Source organism: Mesocricetus auratus, unplaced genomic scaffold (genome assembly GCF_017639785.1).
Source record: "Mesocricetus auratus isolate SY011 unplaced genomic scaffold, BCM_Maur_2.0 Super-Scaffold_4256, whole genome shotgun sequence".
Lineage (NCBI taxonomy): Eukaryota > Metazoa > Chordata > Mammalia > Rodentia > Cricetidae > Mesocricetus > Mesocricetus auratus.
This window is the reverse complement of record NW_024429182.1, coordinates 19,936,917-19,962,792: the sequence shown is the minus strand read 5'-3', so window position 1 is coordinate 19,962,792 and position 25,876 is coordinate 19,936,917. Positions and strand designations below refer to the sequence as shown.

Here is a 25,876-nt window from a genome sequence, read left to right as displayed (position 1 = left end):
AATGTTTACCATGTTTAGCCTTTAGTTGTGGTGCTTGGATTTAGTTTGTCCAAGGGTTGTAAATTGTGTATTTTAAGTAATTATGTAGGACTTTTGTACAGCTAAGTAGGAATATACATGCGGTAAAAGTAGTCTTTGTGATTGGACCTATATAACAAGTCCTAAGAAGAGAACTCACTATATATACCACTCATAGTTATCATAATCATGTTCTTTTTCAGCCTGCTTTGTTACCTGTGTTAAAAGTTTTGATAATTCGGCCAGCTTGTGATAGCCCTTTAGCATTTGGGAGGCAAAGGCAAATGGATCTCTGTGAGTTCAAGGCCAGATTTATCTACACAGTAAGTTCCAGCGCAGCTAGGGCTATGAGGCAGGGGCTGCATCTTATCTCAAAGAAAGATTTGTTTAACAATTTTTAAAATAATATTTGCATTTTGAAATATACCACTGGCTGTGCTGTACAAGAGGGTGTGTGTGTGTGTGTGTGTGTGTGTGTTTGTGTGTTTGTGTGTTTGTGTTTGGAGACAGGGTCCCAGTGTAGCTCTGACTCTGTTAGAGTTCACTATGTAGACCAGCCTGGTCTCCAGTTTATGGAAAACAGCTTGCCTCAGCCTCCAGAGTGCTGGGATAAAAGCTGTGCTGTGCTATAACAGTTACATGTGTATCTGTAGGTTCTCCTTCTTGCATCTGATGATTGTTTTTACTTAACTTAGTTGTGTTTCCCTAAGTATGATCACAATTACAGAATGCTTTAAATAAATCAAAGAATGAATACATTCAAGAAACTCTTAGAATATAGAAAACTTTAAATTGCAACAATGTCAGTTATACACATTGAATATTTTGTCTCACAACTATGATGTTCATTCATTAAAGGGACAAGATATAATACTGACTTTTAAACATCCAAGGTGGAACTTAATAGCTCTTGTCATGAAATCTTTTACTCATCACAAAACTCTTTAATAGTTATTAATTAACACAGAAATCCCACAGATTGCTGCATTTTGCCATCTATTTGGCAGTTTTCTTCTTTATTATATATTCTCCTGCTTTCCATGAGGTAAAAACATGTCTTATATATACCAATAATATATTAATGCTTTATATATTCTATATAGAGATTATATAGGGGAAATAGGTCTTAATACATACTTTTAAACCCAGCACTTGAAAAGCAGAGGCAGGAGGATCTCTGAGTTTGAGGCCAGCCTGGTCTATGGAGTCAGTTCCAGGACAGCAAGGGTCACACAGAGACACCCTGTCTCGAACCACCCCCTCCACGAGATAGAGAGAGACAGAGACAGACAGACAGACAGACAGACAGACAATTCGGAAGCCAGGTGTGATTCTTCTGCCTTTAATGGTACAAGAAGTGGTAGAAGTAGTCAGATTGCTGAGTTCCTGATCAGCTTGGTCTACATAGTTAGCTACAAACCATCCCAGGCTAAATAGTAAAACTCTGTCTCAAAAATAAACAAATAAGATTACCCATGTTAGGGGCTGGAGAGCTGGCTCAGCAGTTAAGAGCACTTGCTGCTTTTCGCAAAGGACATGGGTTTAGTTCTTGGCATATACATAGCTGCTCAAAACTACTTGTAATTCTGGTTCCAATGATCCTCTGACCTATACAGGATTCAGACATAGGTAGTAATTTGTTTATTTGTGTTAATTTATATCAATGTTCATTTAACACTAACACACACACACACACACACACACAGAGGCACCCACACATATACATTAAGTAAATTTCAAAAGGGCTGCCTAGATGACTTGGTGGATAAGGGTGCTTTTGCTCTCAAATCTGACAGCCCAGGTCGGATCCCCTAAGACTCCCATGATGAAAGAATTGACTCCTGCAAATTGTCCTTTAACCTCCATGACACTAGTGCCCCACACACACACACACGCGAAAATTGGGTGAATAAAAATATTTTTGAAGGCATTATATGGCTCATATTTTATTAAAGCATTATAAAAGTTTACAATTAGTTATAGAAACAATTTTATTAAATATCTTTTTTTCTAAACTGATTGCAACACTGTGTGTTTATTGAGAGACTGTGGGGTTATTAAATATGGCTTAGGTGGGTAGAAACATGTAGAGCAAGTCTCTAGATAAAAGTTTTACTTCATGAACATTTTCTGTGCCAGGTATTGTTCTTCGGCATCTGGTAGGAGCCTTGATGATGTGTTCTTACTGTGGAGGTTTTATATTTTAATAGTAATTAAAAAATCAGATTCTCTTTAACTTTATAAATCAACCTCTAGATAGAGTTCCTCACATTTCTAAACTCTTAGGAACACGTACTTACTTTTCTAGCTAAACCAACTCTTGTAAAGGCCCTGACTAGGCCTTGGGGAGTCAGTATACCAGTAGAACATTAAGGTCACTTTCCTAATTTATGTCACACTTCTTGTAAAGATGTAAGTTGATAATTGATACACCAGACAAGATTAGGAATCCAGAAATTAGTTGAAGGAGTCTCTAGGAAATTATAGAAATGTGAGGATGACAGGTTTACATAGATTGTTTCCCATTTCATTTTAACCCCATTTGAACTTGAAGACCCTTTCCAGTTGGTAAATTCCTGTGTCCTTTGTTTTGAATTAAGATTGTCTAAATATTGATTACTTAGGTGTTTATTTCATTACTTTCATAGCTGTTCTTCGAATGTTGGCAGGTTATATTTAAAGAACTTGTAGAAAATATATGGTCTTCAATTTTCATGTGACATTTAAACTCCTAGCTAGGAGTTGTAAAACCATGGTTCCCAGACACCGGCAGCTGTCAGCTTGTTGGGAACGCCATTTCTTGAGCCGTCCTCAAGCTGTTGAATCAGAAACTCTAGGGACAGTACCCAGCAATCGTTTACATGGATCTTGAAATTAAATCCTGGATCCTAAAATTAAATATGTTTTAAAACTTGTTATTCCTTTAGTCATTAATAAGAAGTAAATTAAGCACCCATAGATTCAGTAACCCTTGCTTGAAGGATGTGAGGAGATAGTTTAGGGAAAACTTGATATTATCTATAGATGTTGACAGTAACTGTTTCCTAAAAGAAGGCTTAGGTATTTCCATACCAGGTAAGTAATTCTTACCAAAAGATACCATTTGCTATCCCTGTATTTAATTTCATAAGTCTAGGGGTAAATTGTTTATAAATATTTATATGAAAATTTATTTCCTATAATCTATGATCTAAATGTATACCAATTAATATAAATAAATGGTGAATACAATTGTTAGGATGCTAGATTAATTTAAAGAAACACTAAAGTGAAGTTTTGTGTTTTCTTGAAAGCTGTCTTTTTTCCCCCTTAGTTCATTGTCCCACTTTAAAAGTAAATAAATCTTTGTTTACAGACAGTCCCTGGGTCTCCGACCCCAATATTCCCCTAGTGGCCCGTGAGATCATGCAGCGAATGATCCAACAATTTGCTGCTGAATATACCTCAAAAAATAGCTCTACTCAGGACCCCAGCCAGCCCAATAGCACAAAGAACCAAAGCCTGCCGAAAGCATCTCCAGTCACCACCTCTCCCACGGCTGCAACTACTCAGAACCCCGTGCTCAGCAAACTTCTCATGGCTGACCAAGACTCACCTCTGGACCTTACTGTCAGAAAGTCTCAGTCAGAACCTAGCGAACAAGGTATGGTTTAATGTCATGATCTCCTCTGTCCAATCAGAAGACTTTAATTTGGGGGAGAAAGAGAATTGCAAATAGGGTACCAGCAACAAGAGTAGGACAGAATATTATGTGATTCTAACTGGTCATGGGTCTATGCTCCTGTATGTCCCAACTACATGAGCTGAGGCAGGAATATCAGTTGGCAGTGTTTTTTTAAGATTATTTATTTAGGATGCATATAGTGTTTTGCCCACTCATATGCTTGCAGACCAGAAGAGGGTACCAGATCTCAGTTACATATGGTTGTGACCTACCATGTGGTTGCTGGGAATTGAACTCAGGACCTCTGGAAGAGCAGGCAGTGCTCTTATCCACTGAGCCATCTCTCCAGCTCAAGACTTTGTGTCTTAAAAGTAAAAATAATGTCTTTCTTAAATTGTCCTCACTATTCAGTGATAGAGAGGTACAGATAGCATTGTTATAGTCTGAACCCATCAGCAGATGGTGATTGTGATAGAGTTACACAGGCAAGGCAAGTCAGGCAATTATTTTTAAACATTAAAATAAGAGTAATATAAAGTGTTTTCACTTTCTAAAATAATACATCAGATTTTTAAAAATGTAAAAAGGCAAATTTCTGTATTTATCCCCAGTATTATATCTGAAAAACACCCTTTACTTGGATGTTACACTCTACAAATAAGATAAGTAAAATATGTATTGTAATTTCAAAATATCAGGCCAGGTGTGGTAACACACTGTTAGTCCCAGCACTTGGGAGACACAGGCAAGAGGATCTCTATGAGTTCAAAGCCAGCCTAGTCTACTAGTCCCGCAAGGGCTGCATAAGACTTGTCTTTAAAAATATAAATAGCATTACAAATAAAAGACTGTTTAGATTGTTAAGTGTAATAAATAAGTACTATTGAGGACCCAAACAGTGAAAATATTAAGAAGTTATCAGTTTTGTTTAGACGTTTCGTGTGTCTCTCACGTGTGTTTTAAATAGATGGGAAATCCCTGCTGCTTTGTGTCCTCACAATGTGCTGTCAGCAGTTTTGCAACTGAGGCACTGTTTGAACTTCTAAAGTGACTATAATTAGTGATGTCTTAGGAAAAATATTTTATTGTCTTCGAAACTTAAGAATAGCAGAAAAGGTATGTTGTTATGTATGGATTTATTGGAAAGAAATAACTTTAGTTTTAGAAAGAAAAAAATTTTAAATAATCTCTTCATAAGGACCTTTATTTTAAGTAATGTATAAAGATGTCCCCTTTATGGACTGGTGTTATTTACTTATTGAAGTATGTATTTGAGTAGGATTTCTTTTATTCTCCCTTTTTCTCCTTGTTGGATATGGTGAACAGTAAACAAAATGTCTTGTTTTGAGAGCAGCCCATATAGGAACCCTTCCAGCCCTCTCTGTTCACACTGATCAGTGCACCGGTTTTTTTTCTCAAGATGGGTTTCACTGCGTAGCCCTGAATGTACTGAAACTCATTCTGTAGACCAGGCTGGCCTCTCACTCACAGAGATCCTCCTGCCTGCTTCTGCCTTCTGGGAGTGCTGGGATAAAGACATGCACCACCACTGCCTGACATTTTTCTGTTTTGTTGCTACAAAAGGATATTTTCACTAAAATCTCTTGACTCTAAATACTGCATCAAAAGCTTCAGCTTTATAAAAGAGTGGCAGCATAGAGGGTATGTAGAGCGCCAGTAGTAGAGGCTAGCTTACAGTAGCTGTCCAGCTACAAGTATTCTAAGACCGCATTTACTTTGTACATCTCCATTTGGGTATTAGATATTTAATAAGAAGATGCTACTTGGTTCTTTAACATAAAAGTTTTGTAGATGCTTTGTGATGTCTAAAAACAAAATATTATGTGAGGCTGGACTCTTTAAAATTTAGAGGCTTAGTTGCATATTTCTAACAACTTGAAACGGGAAGCTGAAATGTCCTACAATTCAAGTTTTAAGTTGATCCTATCCAGGATTTATTGTTGACATAGATATCAAGACTTTCCTTCCCGCTAGCTAGAATAAAAATCAGAAGCTCTGAATTGTTGTTCTTAACTTTGGATAGAATGGCAACTTTGGCAGTTGTCAAGTTATGTCTATAAAAGGAAAACTAACTTTGAGGAAAGGAAAGTCTTTAATTTTATGTATTAATGTACAAATCTGTGATACATCTTGTTTTTAGGTTAAACTTTCAAGTTATGATATCAAGGTATTTCATTTTCTTTTTTTCACCCAATTTGAATACCACTTAAAAATATTTAGCAATTGAAATTTGAATTTGCAGGGTCTTTCTTAAAGGAAGATTTAACTCAAGTATGTATCTTTTTTGTATCAAAAGAACGGTTAGTTGGCACTAACTGTACACGCCTTTAATTCTAGCACTTGGGAGGCAGACTTAGGCGGATCTTTTGAGTTTGAAGCCAGCCTAATCTACAGAGTGAGTTCCAGGACAGTCAGAACTACAGAGAAACCCTGTCTTCAAAAACAACAACAACAGAATACTTAAAATATATAAATATTATAAACTATTAAGCGATTCATTACTTCAGATTATCTTGTATACACATGAAATATAATCAAGCAATTTACAAATAATTTCTTGATTATAAATTTTCCACATTGAAGTTCATGTGCTTTTTGGAGTTTAAAGTAGATAAATCTTGAGGAATTTGTGGATATAGGTTTTTAAAATATACATACATTGGAATAAAGGTTTAGACAATAAAGTATAAGAATTCTAGTGCAGAACCCATGCTTTGTAACTGATGTTTCTATTATCTCATGCACCTTAGCATCTTCTGTAATGTTTTAAGTTTCTTTTGCCCTGTTGACAAGAGATTTAGCCCAGAGAAATATGTACATATTATGTGTATAATACTATAACATGCTTTGCTAAATTTATGTTTCTCTGGAAGAAACTTCCTTGATTTTTTTAAATTGAATATAATACTTCAGTGTGACCAATGTTCCTAGGCTTATTTCCTAGTTTTTAGTGTATACAGTTCACAGTTGTTTCAGTTCTTAATGTCGTCAGTTATTTCTTTGTGTCTCTACAGACGGTGTACTTGATTTATCTACTAAGAAAAGTCCATGTGCTAGTAGCACTTCCCTGAGCCATTCTTCAGGCTGCTCCAGTACTCAAGGGAACGGGTAAGGGAAAACATTTATAGCCTTCCACAGTTAGATAATTTACCAAAGGCGATTCAGTCAGTTTTCCCTGAGCATTATAAAAACTTACCCTTCAGCTTAATGATCTTGCAGGTGAGCTGTTCATAAAATGGCTCAGTTTATCAATGAAGGCAAAGTGTATCTTTGGGCCTTTTGTCAGTGTTTTGGAGTGTAGAACCTGTGCTAGATTATTGCAAAGTGTGTAAGTGAAGAGAGTGTTAATGTGTGTCAAAGTTGTTGAATGAAAATTTGGCTCCAGTGTTTCTTTTGGCATCCCCAGTGAAGTGTGGGTTTATTTTTGTTTGGTTTTGGTTTTATTGGCTGTTGATTTGATGAACTGCAGTTTTAATTTCATGGCAGTTCAAAAAATGTAATTGTATGTGATTTTGTTTTTAATAAAATGTTGTAGATAGGTGAGTAACCATCTTATGTTGCCAAACATTATTATATGCTCAGTTTGATAACTCTTAGACCCACAGTGAATTCTGTGACTACTTATTTTATAGTGTAGGAATTACATAATTCTCATGATGTGTATCTAGTAACCATTTTGATAAAGTAGATATTAATAAATATTTAGACACCATAGTAGGAAATTGTAATACCTTCTAGATATTATGTTGGCGAGTTTAAATTAGCTAATAGTGTATGCCTTAAACTTTTTAATACTGTTTCTATGAGGAGTGTTTTGGACACGAAAGGAATAACTAGGCACTAAATGGACTTTTTCCACCCTACTATTTACTACTTTCAAACTAAAGGATTCTTCTTTATAAAATTCCCTGTTTTCTCCTAAATTCCATTATCTTCCTTCCCTCCCACTGTATTTAGTCTAAAATACTAATCTCTTTTCTTATGGTTTAATACAAGCTCTTTTCAGAATTCCTTGTGCATATAGTAAATATAATCCAGCATGAGCCCAAGTTATCGATCGGGGTCCCTTTTCAGTACCAAATACCACTTGAATTGTGTAAGAACGTTCCTGGTAGAAGCCCAAGCATTTTCCGTAAGTGAATCATTTGTTGAAGATTCACTTAAATCTGGCTGCCAGATTCGTGTTCTGTATTACTTAAGCTGCTGTGTTTATCCTCTGAGTGGGAAATGTTTTCTACTTGGTTTTATTTCATGGAAGATAATTCATCAGCAATACTGCCCGTCTTTTAGTTGAATATTCAGTGTTAACCTTGTTGATGGTGGCAATGGTCTGTAAAATCCGGGGGAAATGTAATTTATCATTTATTTCTGTAAAATTCCAATTTGGGGCTTCACTGATGGAATCATTCCTCTTAGGAATGCTTTGCCAGCTACCAGTCTTAAAATCAGTAATCTTTCTCTGTTATAATAATTAAAACTTTATGAATTAGGGACCAGGGAGATGGCTCAGTTGCTGAAGAGCCTGCCACACACACATGAATGCCTGAGTTTTATCTCTATTACCCACAGGTGGCAGGGCTACCAACCCTGTCTGTAACTCCGTATCAGGGGAGGGAGTGGGCAGAGACAGAAGGTCTGTAGGTCATTGGTCAGCCATCTCTTGTATCAGTGAGCTCCAGGTGCATTGAGAAAACAACAACAAAACCCTCCCCCAGAAAAGAAGCAGGGGGCACAGGGAGGGGAGAATGACCAAGGAAGGAAGACATCTGACACATACAATACCCTAAAACAACAACAAAATCTTAGGAGTTAACTTTATAAGTAAGTGACTTTTAAACATTATTTCAACATGAACATACAGTATTTTAAGGAAAAAGTTTGTTTTTTTAAAAAAGAAGATTGCTACCAAGTTATTTATACTTAATGGTTATATTGGCTCTGAATATAACATAACAAAATTTTGGGTAAAATAAAAAGTTACTTTGTGGAAGTGTGGTACTTGTGTCTGAAGAAGTGTGGTAAGTTGTCAACTTCACTTGACTTCCTCCCTAGCTTGGGACTGGTTGCCATATATAACTTTTTCCCAAGCAGTACAAGAAATGTCATTTGGAATTGTTTAAATTTTAATGATAAACACTATCTTGTTTGTAGCATAAATGAGCAATTATCTATGGGTTTCGCCAGTGTGAATGCTGCCAGCTTCCTAGCTAGTTAGTATGAATGTTGAGTACATTGCATTAAAATAAATAATTTGACTTACTCTTTTATTACTGTGCTTGTTTAGTGGTAACGTCACGTTGGTAAACAATTCTGTATAGATAATGGAGACACTAATGATTACTTTGTAATTAATGGTTCAGGTGCTATTTTCAAACAGTTGCGCGAAACTTTTTCTCCGAAAATTTGTGAACCCAACCAGAGACTGCCAACAGGTTTAATTTTTTCTTTGCCCAAAAAAATTCCTGGTTTTTTTGTTTGTTTTGTTTTGTTTTTTCTTTTTTTCCCTTTTTTCATTTTTTGTGATCAAGTTTTTAAACTAACTGCTGAGACCATGTGTTTTTTTTTAATTTTTAGAGAAAAATAAATAAATAACACAAAGTGATGTTACCCAAGCAAGGCCTTCTAATAAAGGAGTGGTCCCCTCACCCGCCCCTCCCTTCCTGTGCAAGTCCTGCTCACATCAGTTTCCTTCCATCCAATTAGGCGACCTGGGAGACCCAGCCAGTACCGCCCAGATGGACTTCGGAGTGGTGATGGGGTACCTCCAAGAAGCTTACAGGATGGAACCAGGGAAGGTTTTGGACACTCCACATCACTCAAAGTTCCACTGGCTCGATCCCTGCAGATTAGTGAAGAACTACTGAGCAGAAACCAATTGTCCACAGCTGGCAGCCTTGGGCCATCTGGATTACAGAATCATGGACAGCACTTAATATTATCCAGGGAAGCCTCTTGGGCAAAACCTCATTACGAATTCAACCTCAACCGCATGAAGTTCAGGGGAAATGGTGCACTCAGCAACATCAGTGACCTTCCTTTTCTTGCAGAGAACTCTGCCTTTCCAAAAATGGCACATCAAACAAAACAAGATGGAAAAAGGGACATGAGCCATTCATCTCCTGTAGATTTAAAGATACCACAAGTTCGAGGAATGGATCTTTCTTGGGAGTCTCGCACTGGTGATCAATACAGCTATAGCTCTTTGGTAATGGGTTCACAAACGGAGAGCGCGCTTAGTAAAAAATTAAGGGCTATTCTTCCAAAACAAAATAGAAAAAGCATATTAGATGCTGGACCTGATTCTTGGGGCTCAGATGCTGAGCAGTCTACCTCTGGACAGCCATATCCCACATCGGATCAAGAAGGAGACCCTGGCTCCAAGCAGCCTCGGAAGAAAAGAGGGCGATACAGACAGTACAACAGTGAGATACTGGAGGAAGCAATCTCGGTGGTTATGAGTGGAAAAATGAGTGTTTCCAAAGCTCAGAGTATTTATGGGATTCCCCACAGTACACTGGAGTACAAAGTAAAGGAGAGGCTGGGCACTTTGAAAAACCCTCCAAAGAAAAAGATGAAATTAATGAGGTCGGAGGGGCCAGATGTTTCTGTAAAGATTGAATTAGATCCCCAGGGAGAGGCAGCACAAAGTGCAAATGAATCACAAACTGAGTAGGAATACTGTAGAGTGCCAATTACTGTACAAACTGGGTGAGCACTACTGCATCACTGTTCAGCTGTCACTGCTGCACCTGACTCTACTGTGACACTTGCTTCTTTGCAGGTTTTGCATTGGCTTGTGCACAGAGGTGAAAGGTGCATTCTGAATGTTGCATATTTTACATTTCCATGTGCAGTATGGCTCGGAATATTGTTTGGCCTTTTGCATGTTTCTCTACACAGAGAATTGATTTACCTCACAGAGACCAGATACATGGAAGTGGATTCCTTGCCTGTAGAGCCTGCATGCTTTTCTTTTCTTTTTTTCTTAATTTATGTTTGTCTTAAAAAAAAAAAAAAGACGAAGAAGAAGGAAAAGAAGAAAAAGCCCCCTTTTAGACATCACCTCTGTTGATACTGGGAGCTTTATCATTTAAATTGGAAAACCATCTTACAAAAATTTTCGTATTTCTCTTCTATAATTCAACTAATTGAAGGGTTAAACTAAAACAAATGATGAACCTTTGAGTTTAAGAAATTTGGTTTCTTGCTAAATACTTGGGTCATTTATAATTATACTTTATTATCATTTTCTTTTCATTATTATATTTACTTACTAAATTAGCAATGTCTTAGTGCTCACCCAGAGGGGAGGCGGTGGAGATGTGCACACACTACCTTCAAAAATGTTTCAGTTCATTGCTTAAAACACTACCTTTGCTGTAATTTCATTTGACATTTTCTAAGGGTAGACTTTGCTCTCACCAACAAGTGAGATTATAGCCTTATCTCATGGAGGACGCGCTCCCTTCTTACTCAGGAGCAGTCAGGGTACATTTCATAAACAATGGAGGATGCCTCGTTTTTTGCAAACCTAGGTTTCTTTATACTTTTCAGTGGTTTTATAGAAGTGGTTATGTACTAACCAACAACTGAGTATTGTTGTGGCCAGTAGTTTTAAGATATCCAAGCTGTGTTTATTGGGAATCAGAGAATAGACAAAGCAATGTATATTAGTAATTATGGCATAGATAAAATGATTCTCTTAGAGTTTTCAGCCTTGATAATTTCTACATAGATGAAGGATCTAATTTTTTGGTAAGAAAAAAAGAATCACAATTCCAAGGTGACCTGATATGATTAGGTTACATGTTAATTCTGTTAATAGTTCAGTTGGTAGTTTACCTCACTGGGGTTTCTGTTTTTAACTAATTCAGATACTGCTACAAGATTTGGAGAGGTTAGATTTTTTATTTTAGTTAATTTTGCTTAGCTGAAACCGCCCCCTCCACACACACACCCTGTTTTTATGGCATCCTATATAATATCCCCTTCTTGACCTTTTCTGGTTGTTTAGCACACATTTCAGACCCTTTCTGATCATGTTTGTGTAAGCACTCCTTAAAGAACATCTTAAACATTGTTTGAGATGGGCACATGAAATTGCAGTAATTTAAGTTTGGAAGATTTATTTTTGACAGATAATTGCAAGAATACCTGATAAGTAAAGCCAGTGGAATTTAGTCTCTTACTATGATCAGACTAAAATTGCTATTTTGTGCAAAGTAAAATCCATTCCACTTAATACCCTGTGTTCAATCTGCTGAGACAGGTAATCAGGCCCTTTGAAATGCTTAGCCATACCCCCAAATCATTACCATTTTTGAGTAAAATAAGAATTCAGTGTTGATTAGGTTGAGTTTGGCTATTTTATGGGTATACTAACAATTTGAGAAGTGAGAAGTAGTTGGAATAAGTCCAGTCAGACACGGGGCACAAATTCCTTGCTGAAAACTTTGAACCCATTAATTCAGTTAGGTAACAGATAGATTTCACTTGCAACCTGTGTGTTCAAAGGTTAGGCACGCCATTGCTGCTGTTAAGTTAAGGCACTACTCATTTTTGACATCGGTTGGGTGTGGATTCCTCTTTTGATTTGGTTATTTTGTAAAGCAATTTAATCAGTGGATGACACCTGTTTCTTTTTGGCTTTTTAGTCTCAACAGACAAAGAGTTTGGTAGTATTATATGACTGCAATATTTCCTGGCCTAGCTGGAAGTTGCAATAAAAATACAATATGAGAAGCATGATTTTCACCTGCAGTTGAAGGAAGTTGTGTGAGGTGAAAGCAAAAGGCTAAGCTTGTGGAGGAAAACCTCCTTTGTTCCCTCTCAGTTTGTCAGTGCACAATTAATTGCAGGCATGGTTCCTTTTGCACAATGCTTGGGGTACTTAGTAGCCCAAAATTGTTGCAGAAAGATCCTTTGAGAAATTAGTTTGTGCTTTTATTCCCTCTCAGAAAGACATCATTAAAGGCCCATCTAAAAATCTGGCCCTAAAAACTGAACTTTTGTACTTTTACTCTTCAGAGAGGTTTAATCCTTGTGGTAGTTTGTAGTGATGTATGAGTTGAGTTATGTAACCTTTGTCATTGTAGTGTAATGGGAGTGATCATTTTACTAACATAAATATTTTCTATGTGTGTTTCAGTGGATGACAATCGAGCAGCAGAAGAATGGTGTGCCTACCCTTTAATGCTGCAGTTTAAATAAGAGAACTTGTATTGTGTCATTTCAGACTGTAGGCTGAGAGTTGTAAATAGTGAAAATTGAGTACTTCTATTATTTGTTTTGGTTAGAAAGTGAATTTTTAAAACAAACCAAACTCTAAACTTCTCAGATTAAAGTCCTGAGACCTGAAGATTGTAATATTCATGTCTGTGAAGCTTTTTAACATTACACTTGAGATCAGTCATGACTTGATATTCAGGTAAATTTTCTTTTCCAAGAAGCTTTTGAATAAGCATATTTTCTCCAAAGGTTGGTTGGTTCGCTAGTTCTTTCTTTCTTTCTTTCTTTCTTTCTTTCTTTCTTTCTTTCTTTCTTTCTTTCTTTCTTTCTGTTGTGTTGTTTTGTTTGAGTGTAGATTGTTTTAAAGCACTAATTGCATTACATTGGTAACTGCAATATAAAATAGCCATTATTGTTTTGTGAAGCATGGTTGAAATTAGATAGTGGTCCCTTTTAAAATTCATGAGCCTCTCGGAAAAAAAAAAGACTTAAAAAAAAAAGACAAAAGCTGCTGAATATTTCAAAAGATATATATTTTACCTTATTGTAGGTTTGTAAAGTTAGTTCGTAATATTCAGGTGCACTTTTAATGTTAAACTTTGTGTTCAGAGTTCATTATACTACATATTTCTTGGAGGTGACTGTCAGTCTTCATACAACAGTGATCCCTTAATGTTTGATTTCTCTCTTGATTTGCCACTATGCTGTATGGCACTTTCAGTGTAGATATTCTAGTTTGGAGACGTCCTCATAAGTGTGTGATGGAGATTGGTCTACTTGCATGCTTAATTTCTGCTAATCAGAGTTTTGCATGGCCCAAACAACAGTTGACCATTTTTATGGTATGGGAAAGTATAGTTCACAAATGCCTGTCACAAAAGCCTTTTTCCTCATATTTTCCAGTAAGGTGAATGATGACATTATTCAAATTACATCATATTTTAACTAATGGTAGAAAATAATATATTTAAAATAAATCCTTTCTCTCTTTTTTTTTTTGTGTCACACAGATAAGCTACAGTTCTGTAAAGTTAGAAAACACTAAACAGTTGTTAGGGGAGGTACAGTTGGGATGGCATTTTATCATTAGCATTCTTATTTCTGAGAGAGCAGAAACAGCAGGCATGACCCAGTAGAGTATATTATTTTATTTTGCTCAGCAGGCTTTCAAATGACTGACTATATTGTGATGAGCTATACACTATTCTGCTCCCCAAATACCATGAAGGACAGGTCTCTCTTTCAGGAAAAGATATTTATATTTGTGTATAATACTTTTTAATATAAGTTTGTTGTTATTCTGAAGTTTAGGTGTTGCTTGATAAACCTTTGCTGCAGCAGATCCTGAATATGAGCAAGGCTTTGTGTAATAGTAGGGTCCATATGTGAAGTTAATTACTGTTAAGTTCTGGTGAGCAAACTCAGAGGTGTGATGTGTGTATTAGCTTTATTTGGTACAGTTTTATTTTACTATATTGAAGTGCTTTAGAACTCTGGTATCTTATAAATCATTACCTCAACCAATTGGAATCCCTATTCCCTGTGTTTTAGCTGTAATATGAGCTGTATAGGATCAGATAGCAAAACATTAAGTGGCACAATGAGGTGTTTACTTCCCAGTTTTCTGGAGAGAACTCTAAATCAGATAACAATGACTACCTGCTGTGGCCCATATCCTAACTACCTTCTGTCATGAGGCAGTACATGGCAACCCTTGAGCTGCTAGTGTGTTCTCTGCCCACCCCAAGTAAGCACATGTTGCCAGACCTGGTTCTAAGCCTTTGTGATCCTTTTACATTTTATTGTTCTATGATGGTGAAGCTTAGATCTATTTGGTTATTTTCATACAACAAATTGTTAGTTCAGTGTCAGAATCTGAAATTACTTTGAGCCATCAAAACATATATATGACAAATTAGTGTTATTTATTTGAAAACTATTACATCCTAGTAGTTTCCATTTTGAAACATATTTTTGGTTCTATAATTCTTTATTTAACCAAATGCTTGAAGTTGTTTTTACATCTCCATTCTTGTATTCGGGTTGCTGTCATTGGTGATAGAATATGACAATAGGTTGGATTCCCCCACATAATATTTATTAACAGATTGAAAGTTGCAGGTTACATTTTAGCCTTCAGGAAGATGTCACACATTGTTTTTCTTACTCCCTTTCCATTAGAATTAAATTTTCATTAATACTCTGGTCAATCCAGTATTATTCAAAGCTTGATGGCTTTAGCCAAATAGTCCATTTAGGAGACTATTGAATAGGTCTTTGAGTTTTTTTTTTCTTTTTGGGTTTTTGTTTTGTTTTGCTTTTAAATCTAATTGCTTTAACAAATATACTGAAAAAGAAAACTATATATATATATATATAATTGTGGTACAAGGAACACAGACCTCCATACTCTTTATTTTGGATTAATTCTGTCTTTGAGACTTGAAGATGAAGATTTGTGAACATAGGGAACAAGGGAAAATAAGAGGAAACTCTTTCCCTATCCTCTTTTACTCCAACTCTCACATTTCACCTTTTTAGGAAGCAAATGTTAGCCCTATAGTAACACTGGCTGAGTGCTGTAAGTGTTAGTAAAGGATTTTGGAACAGGGGCTGGGACATAGGATGGACAGGTGTAAACTTTAGAGAAAAGGATAAAGATCAGCTGCCCCCAGCTGTATTAGATAAACTAAGAGTGAGTCTCAAGACACTGTATTAAAATTGGATCATGTGCATTTGATAGGAAGATTTTTTTGCTTTGTTCGAAAATGGGATTGGATCTAGTGTTTATTTGGCAGACATTAAGCATGAGTTAATTTTACAACTCTTTGGGAGGTAATTTTAAGATTTTTCAGCTAATTTAGAGCTGTATTCATAAAAAGAAAAGCATGAAAAGCAAGCACTTTTAGTAAACCATAGATTTATTGGATGTAGCAAATATTCATAATATTTAACCTTTGTTGTTTGAATGTGAAAATGAACTCTTTACTCCTTGAACTGTCATTGAACAGGTTCAAGATATTCTCAACACTGGAAATGACCCTACACACATACCAAATAAATAATCTAAAGCAGTGAGACATTTGACGATTCATACCTCTTTAACTTCTTAGATTTGTCTTGAAAAACAGTTTGTGAACCTATAACCAGTATTAGTGCAGTCTTGGGTTTCTTGTTCTGCATAATTGCACCCTTTCTCAGGTATGTCCTGAAAACATAAATTTTTAAATCTCTTTGGAGATTAGAGTCTCAGTGGATAGTGTGTAAGGGGTGGGGTGGGGTGGGAGTAGTTGGACACAGGATACTTACACAGTAGAGCAGGGATTTTTAACATTCAGTAGCCAAATAGAATTTCAGTCTAGAATATTTTTGCCCCCACAGAATGAACAAAGTGATTCCTATTTGGTAAATAACCAGTGCTACACTCCTGAAAAGTCTTTCATCTGGGTGACTTTTTCCTGCCTGGTGGTTGGGTGTCTAGCAAACCTCGCTGTCATTAGGAAAGCACTTCCCCAAATGTTTGAAGTTCTAGAAAAGGGATAAGTCAGCACTTTTCTGTTGAAACACTAAAGTCTTAATTTATCTTCAGAGTCTTAGGTACTGTAAGTTTTAGGATGATTATTTTAAAAACCATAACTACATAATATGGGGTCAAATCACATTTATATAAATAATCCTTATTTTAACAAAAGACAATAACATTTTGTACCTTTCTAGTAATTCTAAGTAATTGTCTCATTTTCCCCATTTCATTTAAGCAATTCAGGCTTAGGAATTTGGAATTTGAGAGAAAAGGGGAAATCCCCCAAATGAAACATGTTATCAGACCATTTTAGAAGTATAAATCACTAAGGAAATGGGTAGAGATTCTCTCCCTTTTGAGTCTTCAGGGAATGAGCAGTATTTAGAATCTTTGGCTGAAATTCAAGCCTTTTTACTGTGTAAATTTTTAATACTAATTCACTGCTTTTTACATCAGAGGACTGATATGGATCTTAATGGTTTTAAGTTGTGGAAGGGTATATTTCTAAAACCAAGGGGGGGTTGATTAACTAGGTAGTATTACCAGCATTAGTGAGTTTAAGGAGTCTTAGTATGTAATAGCGAAGTGTTTGATTAAAAGTCTAATCCTATATTGCTAGTCAAAATTAGTTACATTCTGATCTAGGAAAGATATAGTCCTTGGATATTGATACTCTGTGCTGTCAGAAAAAAGCAGACCAGAAGAAACCTTTGTCCAACCCCAATGTATGCTTGTTGTGATGGGATGTACACTTAACAGCAGCTTGTTGCTGCTTTGGGGGAAATGCTTAACTATACATTGGGGTGTTTGCGTATAATTCTTTATGACCTCCACTTTAAACTGTCAGACATTGGTATTTTATCAGTCCACACTGTTAAATAAAGCTAATGTTTTTAGAAAACCAACTTGTACACACTGTTTTAAAACCCTCAGGGACAGTTTTCACACTTTTCTCACTCAATTCAGGTACTTTGATGCTATTCTTAAACCTAACAGTGACTTGTATTTTTCTGTTTTGCTTTTATTTCAACGTGCTGGTAGCACATCTTTGATGAATGTCAACTTAAAAACTCAGTTCAGGTATCCAGGTATAACTCAGCCAAACAGATTTTAAAGCTGCGTAACTTTCCAGCACACGGTGCCTCACACTCTTATAGTGGCATTCTATAGATTCAGTTGTAACTACTGAGCAGATAATATGGGGGTTCCTGTTAACTGTGTATTTTTTTAAACATGCATACATGTATAGCCACCACATATACACACTTAAACTGTATATTTTTAAATGCCACTAATAGCCAGCACAATGAAAATAGATGACATTCCTAGCTGCTTCTGTAAACTGTAACAGATGCAGTTCCTCCTTGATGTGGCTCTTGTTTCTTCATCATAACTACTACTAAATTCAAGCACTGGTCCTTGGATGTCTGACCTCTACATTCTTTTTATGCAAATGTCTTCAGAGAATCTGTGCACTGGTCACTGTGATGGAACCATTGGGCCATAAGTGCTTTGAGTTTATCAGTAGTGATTCTGCCAAAGTTGGTATTTAACATTAAGTATGTAAAATGTCAAAAAAAATGAGCAGAGGTCTAGGTCTGCATACAGCAGAAAGTTTTTATCTCAGTGCATTTCACAGCCTCAAAGACCTCAGTGACAAGTTCCTTCTGATGGAATTTGTCTTTTAAACACTTGTTTGCCACAGTGCTGCCTGTGGTTAGCAAAGTCATCCCTCTGCTTTAGTATTTGATATCTTACATCTAAAAGAAACTCTATTAAGCCCATAGCCTTTGAAGACATGGAAAATGGCATTTTTTTTTCAGATTTCTAGAAGTTAAGTGTCATGCAACAAAACAGGAACCCCTTTACTCTATGGACCTCATTTCAATATACTGTTTACAGTTTGACGGAATTGTATAATTTAATATTTCTCTTGTACTGTAGTTTATATTTATTTACAGATTTTTGTACTGTGTGATTTGAACTTTTTGTTCTTGCTATAATCATTTGTTTATGTAGTAGAGCACTTATGATCACAAATTAAGTTTTTGGGTTTGATTGCACTACATTAAATTTTTTAATGCAGTTCTGATTTTGACTGGACTAAAATAAGCTGTGTCTTAATGTATGTGATGAGTACTTAAATTTTAATCCATCTGGTTCTCCCCTTTTTTTCTTTTATGGTTTTTTCTTTTTTTTACATTGTATGTCAGAAGCACTAGTTCTTTCGTGCATGTGTAAGACTTAATGGTTCCATTGTATTATTTGACCATGACATTTTGGAAAAACATTCCCAGCTGTAATGTTGTGTATGGTAGTTCTCACTGGATGCTAGACTTTAAAAACCACTATTCTTCTAATAAATTTTGTTGTGAAAACCTGTTTTTAAAGCTTGGTTTCTGCTGCTTGTGGTTTCAGTGCTTTATAACAGTGTACAGAAAGGGTAAAATGAGTGCCGCGAAGCCTTGACCCTTTCCAGACAAAACCTCTTAGAGTATTAGAAATGCTGTACGGAATTGTAGTTCAGGGTTGTAGTGCAGACACTACCTTATGTGCTACTGACTTGATAGTACTCTTGAATTACAGTTGTTTTCTTTATTGAATTGTTTGCTTAAAGACTGTTTTCAGTTAACCGAGAGAGAGAGAGAGAGAGAGAGAGAGAGAGAGAGAGAGAGAGAGAGAGAGAGAGAGAGAGAGAGAGAGAGAGAGAGAGAGAGAGTGTTCTCAGAGTAAAACCTTTTACTAGGATTGATTGCCAAAACAAAGATTTAATCACTTGTTTGTTCTTGAGGCACAAATAGTGAATCGTCATTGTCAGTCCTTAAGATTGTTACAGTACTTGTAGCTGTTGGGAGGGTGCTGAAGAACATAGTGTGGTGTTTGGAAGCTTGGAGTGTAAAGTTTTGTATTATAAAGTAGTTTCTGTTGTAAAGGAATTAGAAGAGCTGAATTACAGATCCTAAAGATTACAAATGTGAGCAAAATACATCAGGAAGATTTTTTCAACCTCACAATGTAATTAAGCAGAAATTTTATATTCATATATAGTCTTATGGTACATGGTTGATCTATTAATGGCTTTATTGTCTGAGACAGATAACTGTCTTTTCAGTCTGGTGTTTGTAAAAATAAGGTTTTTGATTGGTAATACAGATGTTTGTTGGCTTCATCTTGTTCAGTTATAACATGTTTGTAGAATATTCTGGGAACCTAATTATGTGTAAATTTCAGGGCTATTGTCATTTCTTCCAATATCCTCTTTAAACTGGTGGCTAGATCAGTGTAATAAGACTTCATCCAAATAGTTCATGTGAACTTGTGCTTCAGTGGCCTGCCTTCAAGTTTGTATTTGAATTTTGAACTACTGTGGCCCAGCTTTTTAAAAGTAACACCTTCTAAACTAGAGTTCTCTGATTATGCTTATCTTTGAGGGTTAGTTCAGGCCTGGTGACTTGACAGGTGTGGGAATTAGAGGAATTCTCTTAATAACAGAACAAGAGTTGCATAAGGGAAATGCCGTGGAAACAGTGGTTTGACATATGCTGAGTTGTATTTTCTTCAAGACTGAATTTCTTCCACCAAACATTTATATTCAGATATAAAAAACACCCCAGACCATGTGATGCTAGGTATTGTAGCCAGTGAGATTGCACACCATCATTATTTGCTTCCAAAGATAAGCACTGTAGCAGAATTGTTACTCAGCTTAACAGGCTGTTGCATTTTCTGTTGTGTGTGCTTGAGTGAAATGTATGTATTCAGACTGCATTTACAGTGGAAGCAGACAGGGTTGACTTTAGAGATTAGTGAGTATTAGTGACAAAACATTGTAAAGAAAAGAAGCATTCTGCAGCTTGAGCCATTGTTTAGTCAGAGTTCACATAGGTTCCACAAAGTAACCGGGTCAGAACTCTTTCATGATTGGGGCTGAGCTTGTGGGATAACAGTGAGTCTTTGCCTGCCATGCTTTGGATCCTCAGTTTGATGTGTGTGCAATATAAAGAAAATATATAAGCCTGGTGTGGTGGCACACGTCTTTAGTCCCAGCACTTAGGAAGCAGAGGCAGGTGGATCTCTGAGTTCGGGCCAGCCTGGTCTACAAAGCAAATTCCAGGACTGCCAGGGTAGTTACACAGAGAAACCCTGTCTCAAAAAAAACAACAATATTATATATGTATGTGTAACAAAAGAAAGCCCCTAAATCTTAGATCTGAGTCTGAGGGTTTTATAATCATTTAAGAATACTTTTTTGTGTTTATTGATTAGTACTTTATTTAAATGTTCAACACTTATTAGGTCACATGTGCTTTACCTGAACTAAGGGTGTTTGGATGGCTTTTAGGTTTCTTTTTTCAACTTTAAATCTTGTACAGATTTTTTTAATTACTTGAAATAAATACACAAATCTGTTTTAATATCGGGAAATAAGTAGTAACCCTTTATAGAATAATAAGGCATTAGAATCCTGGTTACAAAAAGAAAAGAAAAGAAACCTGGTTACATCATTGAAGTATTTTCTCAATGAAAAAAATATTAAAATAGATTTTGATATTTTCAGTATATTTTTTGGCTTTTCAGAGACAGGGTTTTTCAAAACAAGTCCGCTATGTTATGCATTTATTATGAATTGTAAGTGAGTGAGATGGTACTTATTTATTATGAACTATAAGTGAATGAGATGGTTCTTCTACAAGAATCATCAAGCAATCACTTTTTATTCTGTTACTTTATCCTATTTATTTTTTATTCGTTACAGTTTGTCTATTGGATGCAGACTAATTCCACCTTAAATGTTCAGACACAGTGTAAGCCTGGGGGTCATAGGCTATATCTAGTTTTAGTTAAAATCAAGCTTTTATGAATATATAGAACTGGGTTCTGCTTCAGAGCACTGTGATAACTTACACATGTGGAACTTCAGCATATTCTGTTTTCAAAGTGTCTTGCAGGATCCCAGACTTCCTCCCCCTCTTAATTGTAGTTAAAGTATTTAATCCAGGTGTAATAGCACAGTTCTTAACTCCAGTACTTAGGAGGCTAGAGGATCATGAGTCCAAAGCTAGTTGGTACTACATGACGAGACTGTCTCAAAATGTGGGAAAAAATTGTCATCCTAGTCAATTTTTTCCATTTTATTTATGTGTATGGGTGTTTTGTCTGCATGTATGTCTGTTCATCACTTGCCTGCTGTGGAGGCCAGAGGAGGGCATCTGATCTGAAACCGGATTTAGAAAGATTTGTAAGCTGCTGTGTGTGTGTGTGCCGGGAAGTGAACCCAAGGGCTCTGGAAGAGCTGCCAGTGCTCTTAACCAATTTCTTTTCTTTCTCCCTGTACGTTTATGTCCATATAAGGGTGTCAGATCCTCTGGAGCTGGAGTTACAGACAGTTGAGAGCTGCATTGTAGGTACTGAATCATCTGTCCAGCCTCCTAACCCTTTTTCAAGCACACAGTTAAGTATATTCTTAGTGTACAATCACAAGAGACTTGATTAACTTGCTAATTGTGATTCCATTCTAGTCTTTCATTCTTGATGTGAAAACATGAATGTTGGGGACTTTAAGGGGTTTTAGTTTTGTTTATAAAATAAATAGCCCTTAACCTAATTCCAACTCTTTATACTTATCTCTACTACTGTAGTATAATCTAAAATGAGAATGAGGGATTTTTTTTACCATTGGATTCAGCTCAACTAATTAAATTTCAATATCAGTTTGATTCTAGCAAACATGTCAATTAAGGAATATGGGACTTGAGTGCAGAACAAAAATCATAAAGCCTTTTAAAGTCCCAGTAAACCTGAGTAGGTAAGAAAAGAAGAGGCATCCAAGTCTCACAAACAATTTGATGGGCCCATTTTTACAATTCTAGCCTTCTATTACTACAGAGTTGGGGCTTTTTGTTTGTTTGTTTTTTACATTGCAGCAATGGATGCTACACAGTTTTAATAAGTTACAAAGCCTGTGTCTGCCCTCTGTTAAAAAAAGGGCTATAGTACCTGGTATGTCCAGTTGCTATGGAACCTAAACTAGACCCTGCATGTAAAATAGCACTAAGGCCGACTCTTACTGGGCACATGCAAGTGCCCAGTAAATTAAAGCAAAAGCGAATATCTAGGGGTATCATAATTTATGTGAAATTAGGAGAAAATCAGATTGCTGTCTTACCAAGTCTATTAGAACTTTGAAAATGAGGCAGACTTGTTTATTTTAGACTGAGGCATGGACTTTCTTGTTTTTTGTGTTTGTTTTGTTTTTCAACACAATCTTGTTTTAACTCCAGATGAGGACTATGATTGAAACCTGAAAAAGTGCTTTTTCTGCATTTTCTGATACTGTTTTGGGAAAATTAAACCAATCATTCCTTGTTTCTTAATTAAACAGCAACAAACTAAAAATAGAACCAGTGTCAAAGTAGAAGATAATTTTAAAAGTGTATAGTGAGCTAGAAAGATGGCTCATCAGTAAAGGGTACTGACTGCTCTTCCAGAAGACCAGGGTTCTTCTCAGCCCCCACACAGCAGCTCACAACATCTGTAACTCCAGTCTCTGGCCCTGCAGGCACCAAGCACACATATGGTACACATACACACATATTTACAGGCAAGCATATTTTTATGTTAAGCATATTGTCTTAGAGTTCTCTTGCTGTGAAGAGATACTATGGCCATGGCAACTCTTAGCATTTAATTGGAGCTTGCTTATAGCTTCAGAGGTTTAGCCCATTATCAGTATGGTGGGAAGCATGGCAGCATGCAGGTAGATACTATACTGGAGAGATAGTTTAGCAGTGTGCATAGCAGTTCCTATCAAGTTGACTTAAGACACTTTGAAAAGGACAACCTGGCACTGATTTTTTAAAAAAGTAACCATGAGAACTGTTGTTTTGATGTTAAAGAGTGGACCATCTATGTAGATTAGAGTGTTTACAAATAGACCAACAAGTTAGCAATGGGTACTCGGTGACTTAGTGCAGTATTTCTTTGTCCTGGGTTAAAACTCAGATCCTGTAGTGACTTTTGGACACCATTGTATGCATTTACTGTCATCCTAGTTGCTCAGTCAGTGTCTTATGAAGTCCTCTACACTGTGCCTGTGTGCTTTATGAAAAACTTGCATGTGTACTGTCAAACCTTCAAATTTCCTCTTCACATTTTTCTTCTGTAAGTTGAGGTATAAAAACTACATATTTGTTTCATACCATGTGAAGTTACTTGATAAATTTGTACATTATAATAATCTAGTCAGAGCAAGCATATACGCCTTCTCAAACGTCATGATTCTTTTTAGGAAACACTCCAATCTTCCCTCTTTTTAATATATAGTACATTTCATTGTCTATATTTACTCTACTGTGCCTTATGACGCCTGAATTCATTTCCCATATATGCTTGCAATTCAAACCCTGTTCTGCCTTGATTTAAATATGTTTTCTTTGAAAGCTCCTTCCTGCCCTTTCTGATTGTCTGTCACAAATGCCCCCCTTCAGTTTCATTGGGAAATACACTAGGAAAATCATTTTCGCTACGTAGTTAACTTTATCTTCTTGGTTCATTCATTACTTCATGCATACAATGTGCTACCCCAAACTGTAATCGGTGAAGTTACGAGGGGAGGAAATGGGTTGGAAACTGTGGCTTAAGCATCAGTGCTGTTTAATGAAAGGTGGGGACAGTGAGAAGAGAGCTGTGATCACTGCCACAGGGAAATGGGCTGAAGGATAGAGTGTGAATCAGTGGGAAATCAGAAGATTCGTAGGTAAAACACAAAACAAGACCTGGTTTGGGCTTTGAAAAGAACAGATGTGAATAATAGGAAGCAGCATCTAAAATAAACTGGTGACAAAGAGCTTGGAAGGTGTTTTCCAAGGAAAACCATCCTACGTTACTGAATTCAGTTGGAAGCAAGGGAAGTGATAGCAGTAGTGATAAGCAATTTAATACGGCCTCTTCAGCTTTCTGTTTGCATGGGAGTATATATACATTTAGTTGCATTTCATCTTCCAATGTTTCTAACTAAAACCATCATGAATCTACTAAGTTCACCCCTACACCATAATACCTTACACACCTTATACCATACCTCAGCAGTGGCCTTGGGTGTTTCTGAATAAAGTCTGGTGCAGGATAGATATAAAATGCTAGTAACTGCAAGAAGAAAAGGGAAAGTAGATGTAAAAACATGCAGGCTACATGCCGTGTCACAACCCTGTGGTCCAGCTTCTCAGACGGAGGTGCGAGTGCTTGAGACCCAGAGTTCTAGACTAGCACAGGCAACATAGCAAGACCCCATCTCTTAAGAAACTAAAACATGAACTTGGAGCAATGGAGGCAGTTAAGAATATGGGCTGTTCTAGAGAATGTGGGTTCAATTCCCAGCACCCACACGACAGCCCACTACTTCCTCCAAGTCCAGTCCCAGGGAATCCAACTCCCTCTTCTGACCTCTGTGGGCACCAAGCATGCACTTGGTACACAGATATACATGTAAATATACAAGTAAAACTAAGATACTTTGCTTTTCCCTATACTTCAATTTTATACACAGACATTTCCTTTTTCCCTTATCTAATGTCCATGAAATAAACAATTGCAAATACTAAATCTTAGGCATCTTTAAATACTTACATAGGAATTATATATCATTCTGTCCATTTTAGGTAATTTACTGTATGCCATCAAAGACCTTAAGCTTTAGGATATACCACAGTTTATCCTACAGATACTACAATTTAAAATTTCAAGAGTGGAAACTTAACCTCAAGAGAACATGAGAAAGTTAAAGAGATAGGACTTCCTGACCATGACAAAGGTGAGCACATTACTTAGTCATTTGGTATATCATCTGTGGGTTTTCTTCTTCGTTTCACCCAAAAAGATTAAGATTATGTGTCAGAAGCATGGCAGTTTATTTCTTAAGAGGAAACGTAGTTGTGTCGATGAGCTTGTCATGGAGTATGACATCCTTTGAATTTCTGTTTCTGTTGCCTCCTCCCATAGCTGTTTTAGGTGGACATCCCTCTATCCACACTGTCATGCCTACTAGAGATAGTTTCATTTGCGATTAGGGTTATTGCAAGGATGTGCATTTCCATCCATGGGGCTGTGTCTAATGGTGACCTCTGTAGCACTTGAGCAATGCCAGATCTTTCAACAGTTGTGGTCTCTTCACCACTCTTAAAGGAACAGGCAACATTACAAAATTAGTTCTCCTTCCCTTGGGAAGGAGCCCTTTCTGTCTGTATTTTGCTTAAAGAGTGGTGTTTTTGTTCCGATGATTTAAACTGGGAACTAAAAGGTAGTTTCCCTAAAGAACAGCATAGATTTAATTTTCATTTGAGAAGAAGAAAGAAAAAGTGATAGTCTAGTCTCTGACTTATCCTGTGTTCTTGTGTGACAGTGACCTTACCATCCAGACTCTGTAG

General features: G+C 36.5%; 1 protein-coding gene across 11 annotated transcripts in view; it reads left to right on the top strand.

Annotated features, from left to right (window-relative positions):
- Lcor (ligand dependent nuclear receptor corepressor) overlaps positions 1 to 25,876 on the top strand; it is a 115,066-nt gene that overhangs the window by 69,167 nt on the left and 20,023 nt on the right. For 6 of the 11 annotated variants that reach the window (XM_040744532.1, XM_040744544.1, XM_021223506.2 and 3 more), the window contains 2 exons: positions 3,374 to 3,661; positions 6,718 to 6,811. The exons of 3 other annotated variants lie outside the window; for them this stretch is intronic. In XM_040744532.1, the coding sequence (XP_040600466.1) occupies positions 3,424 to 3,661; positions 6,718 to 6,811 (332 nt within the window). In that variant the 5' untranslated portion in view covers positions 3,374 to 3,423. Of the gene's footprint in view, positions 1 to 3,373; positions 3,662 to 6,717; positions 6,812 to 9,406; positions 18,833 to 23,000; positions 25,264 to 25,876 lie in introns of those variants that run through there. 2 more of the 11 variants (XM_021223639.2, XM_021223610.2) reach the window with 2 other exon arrangements.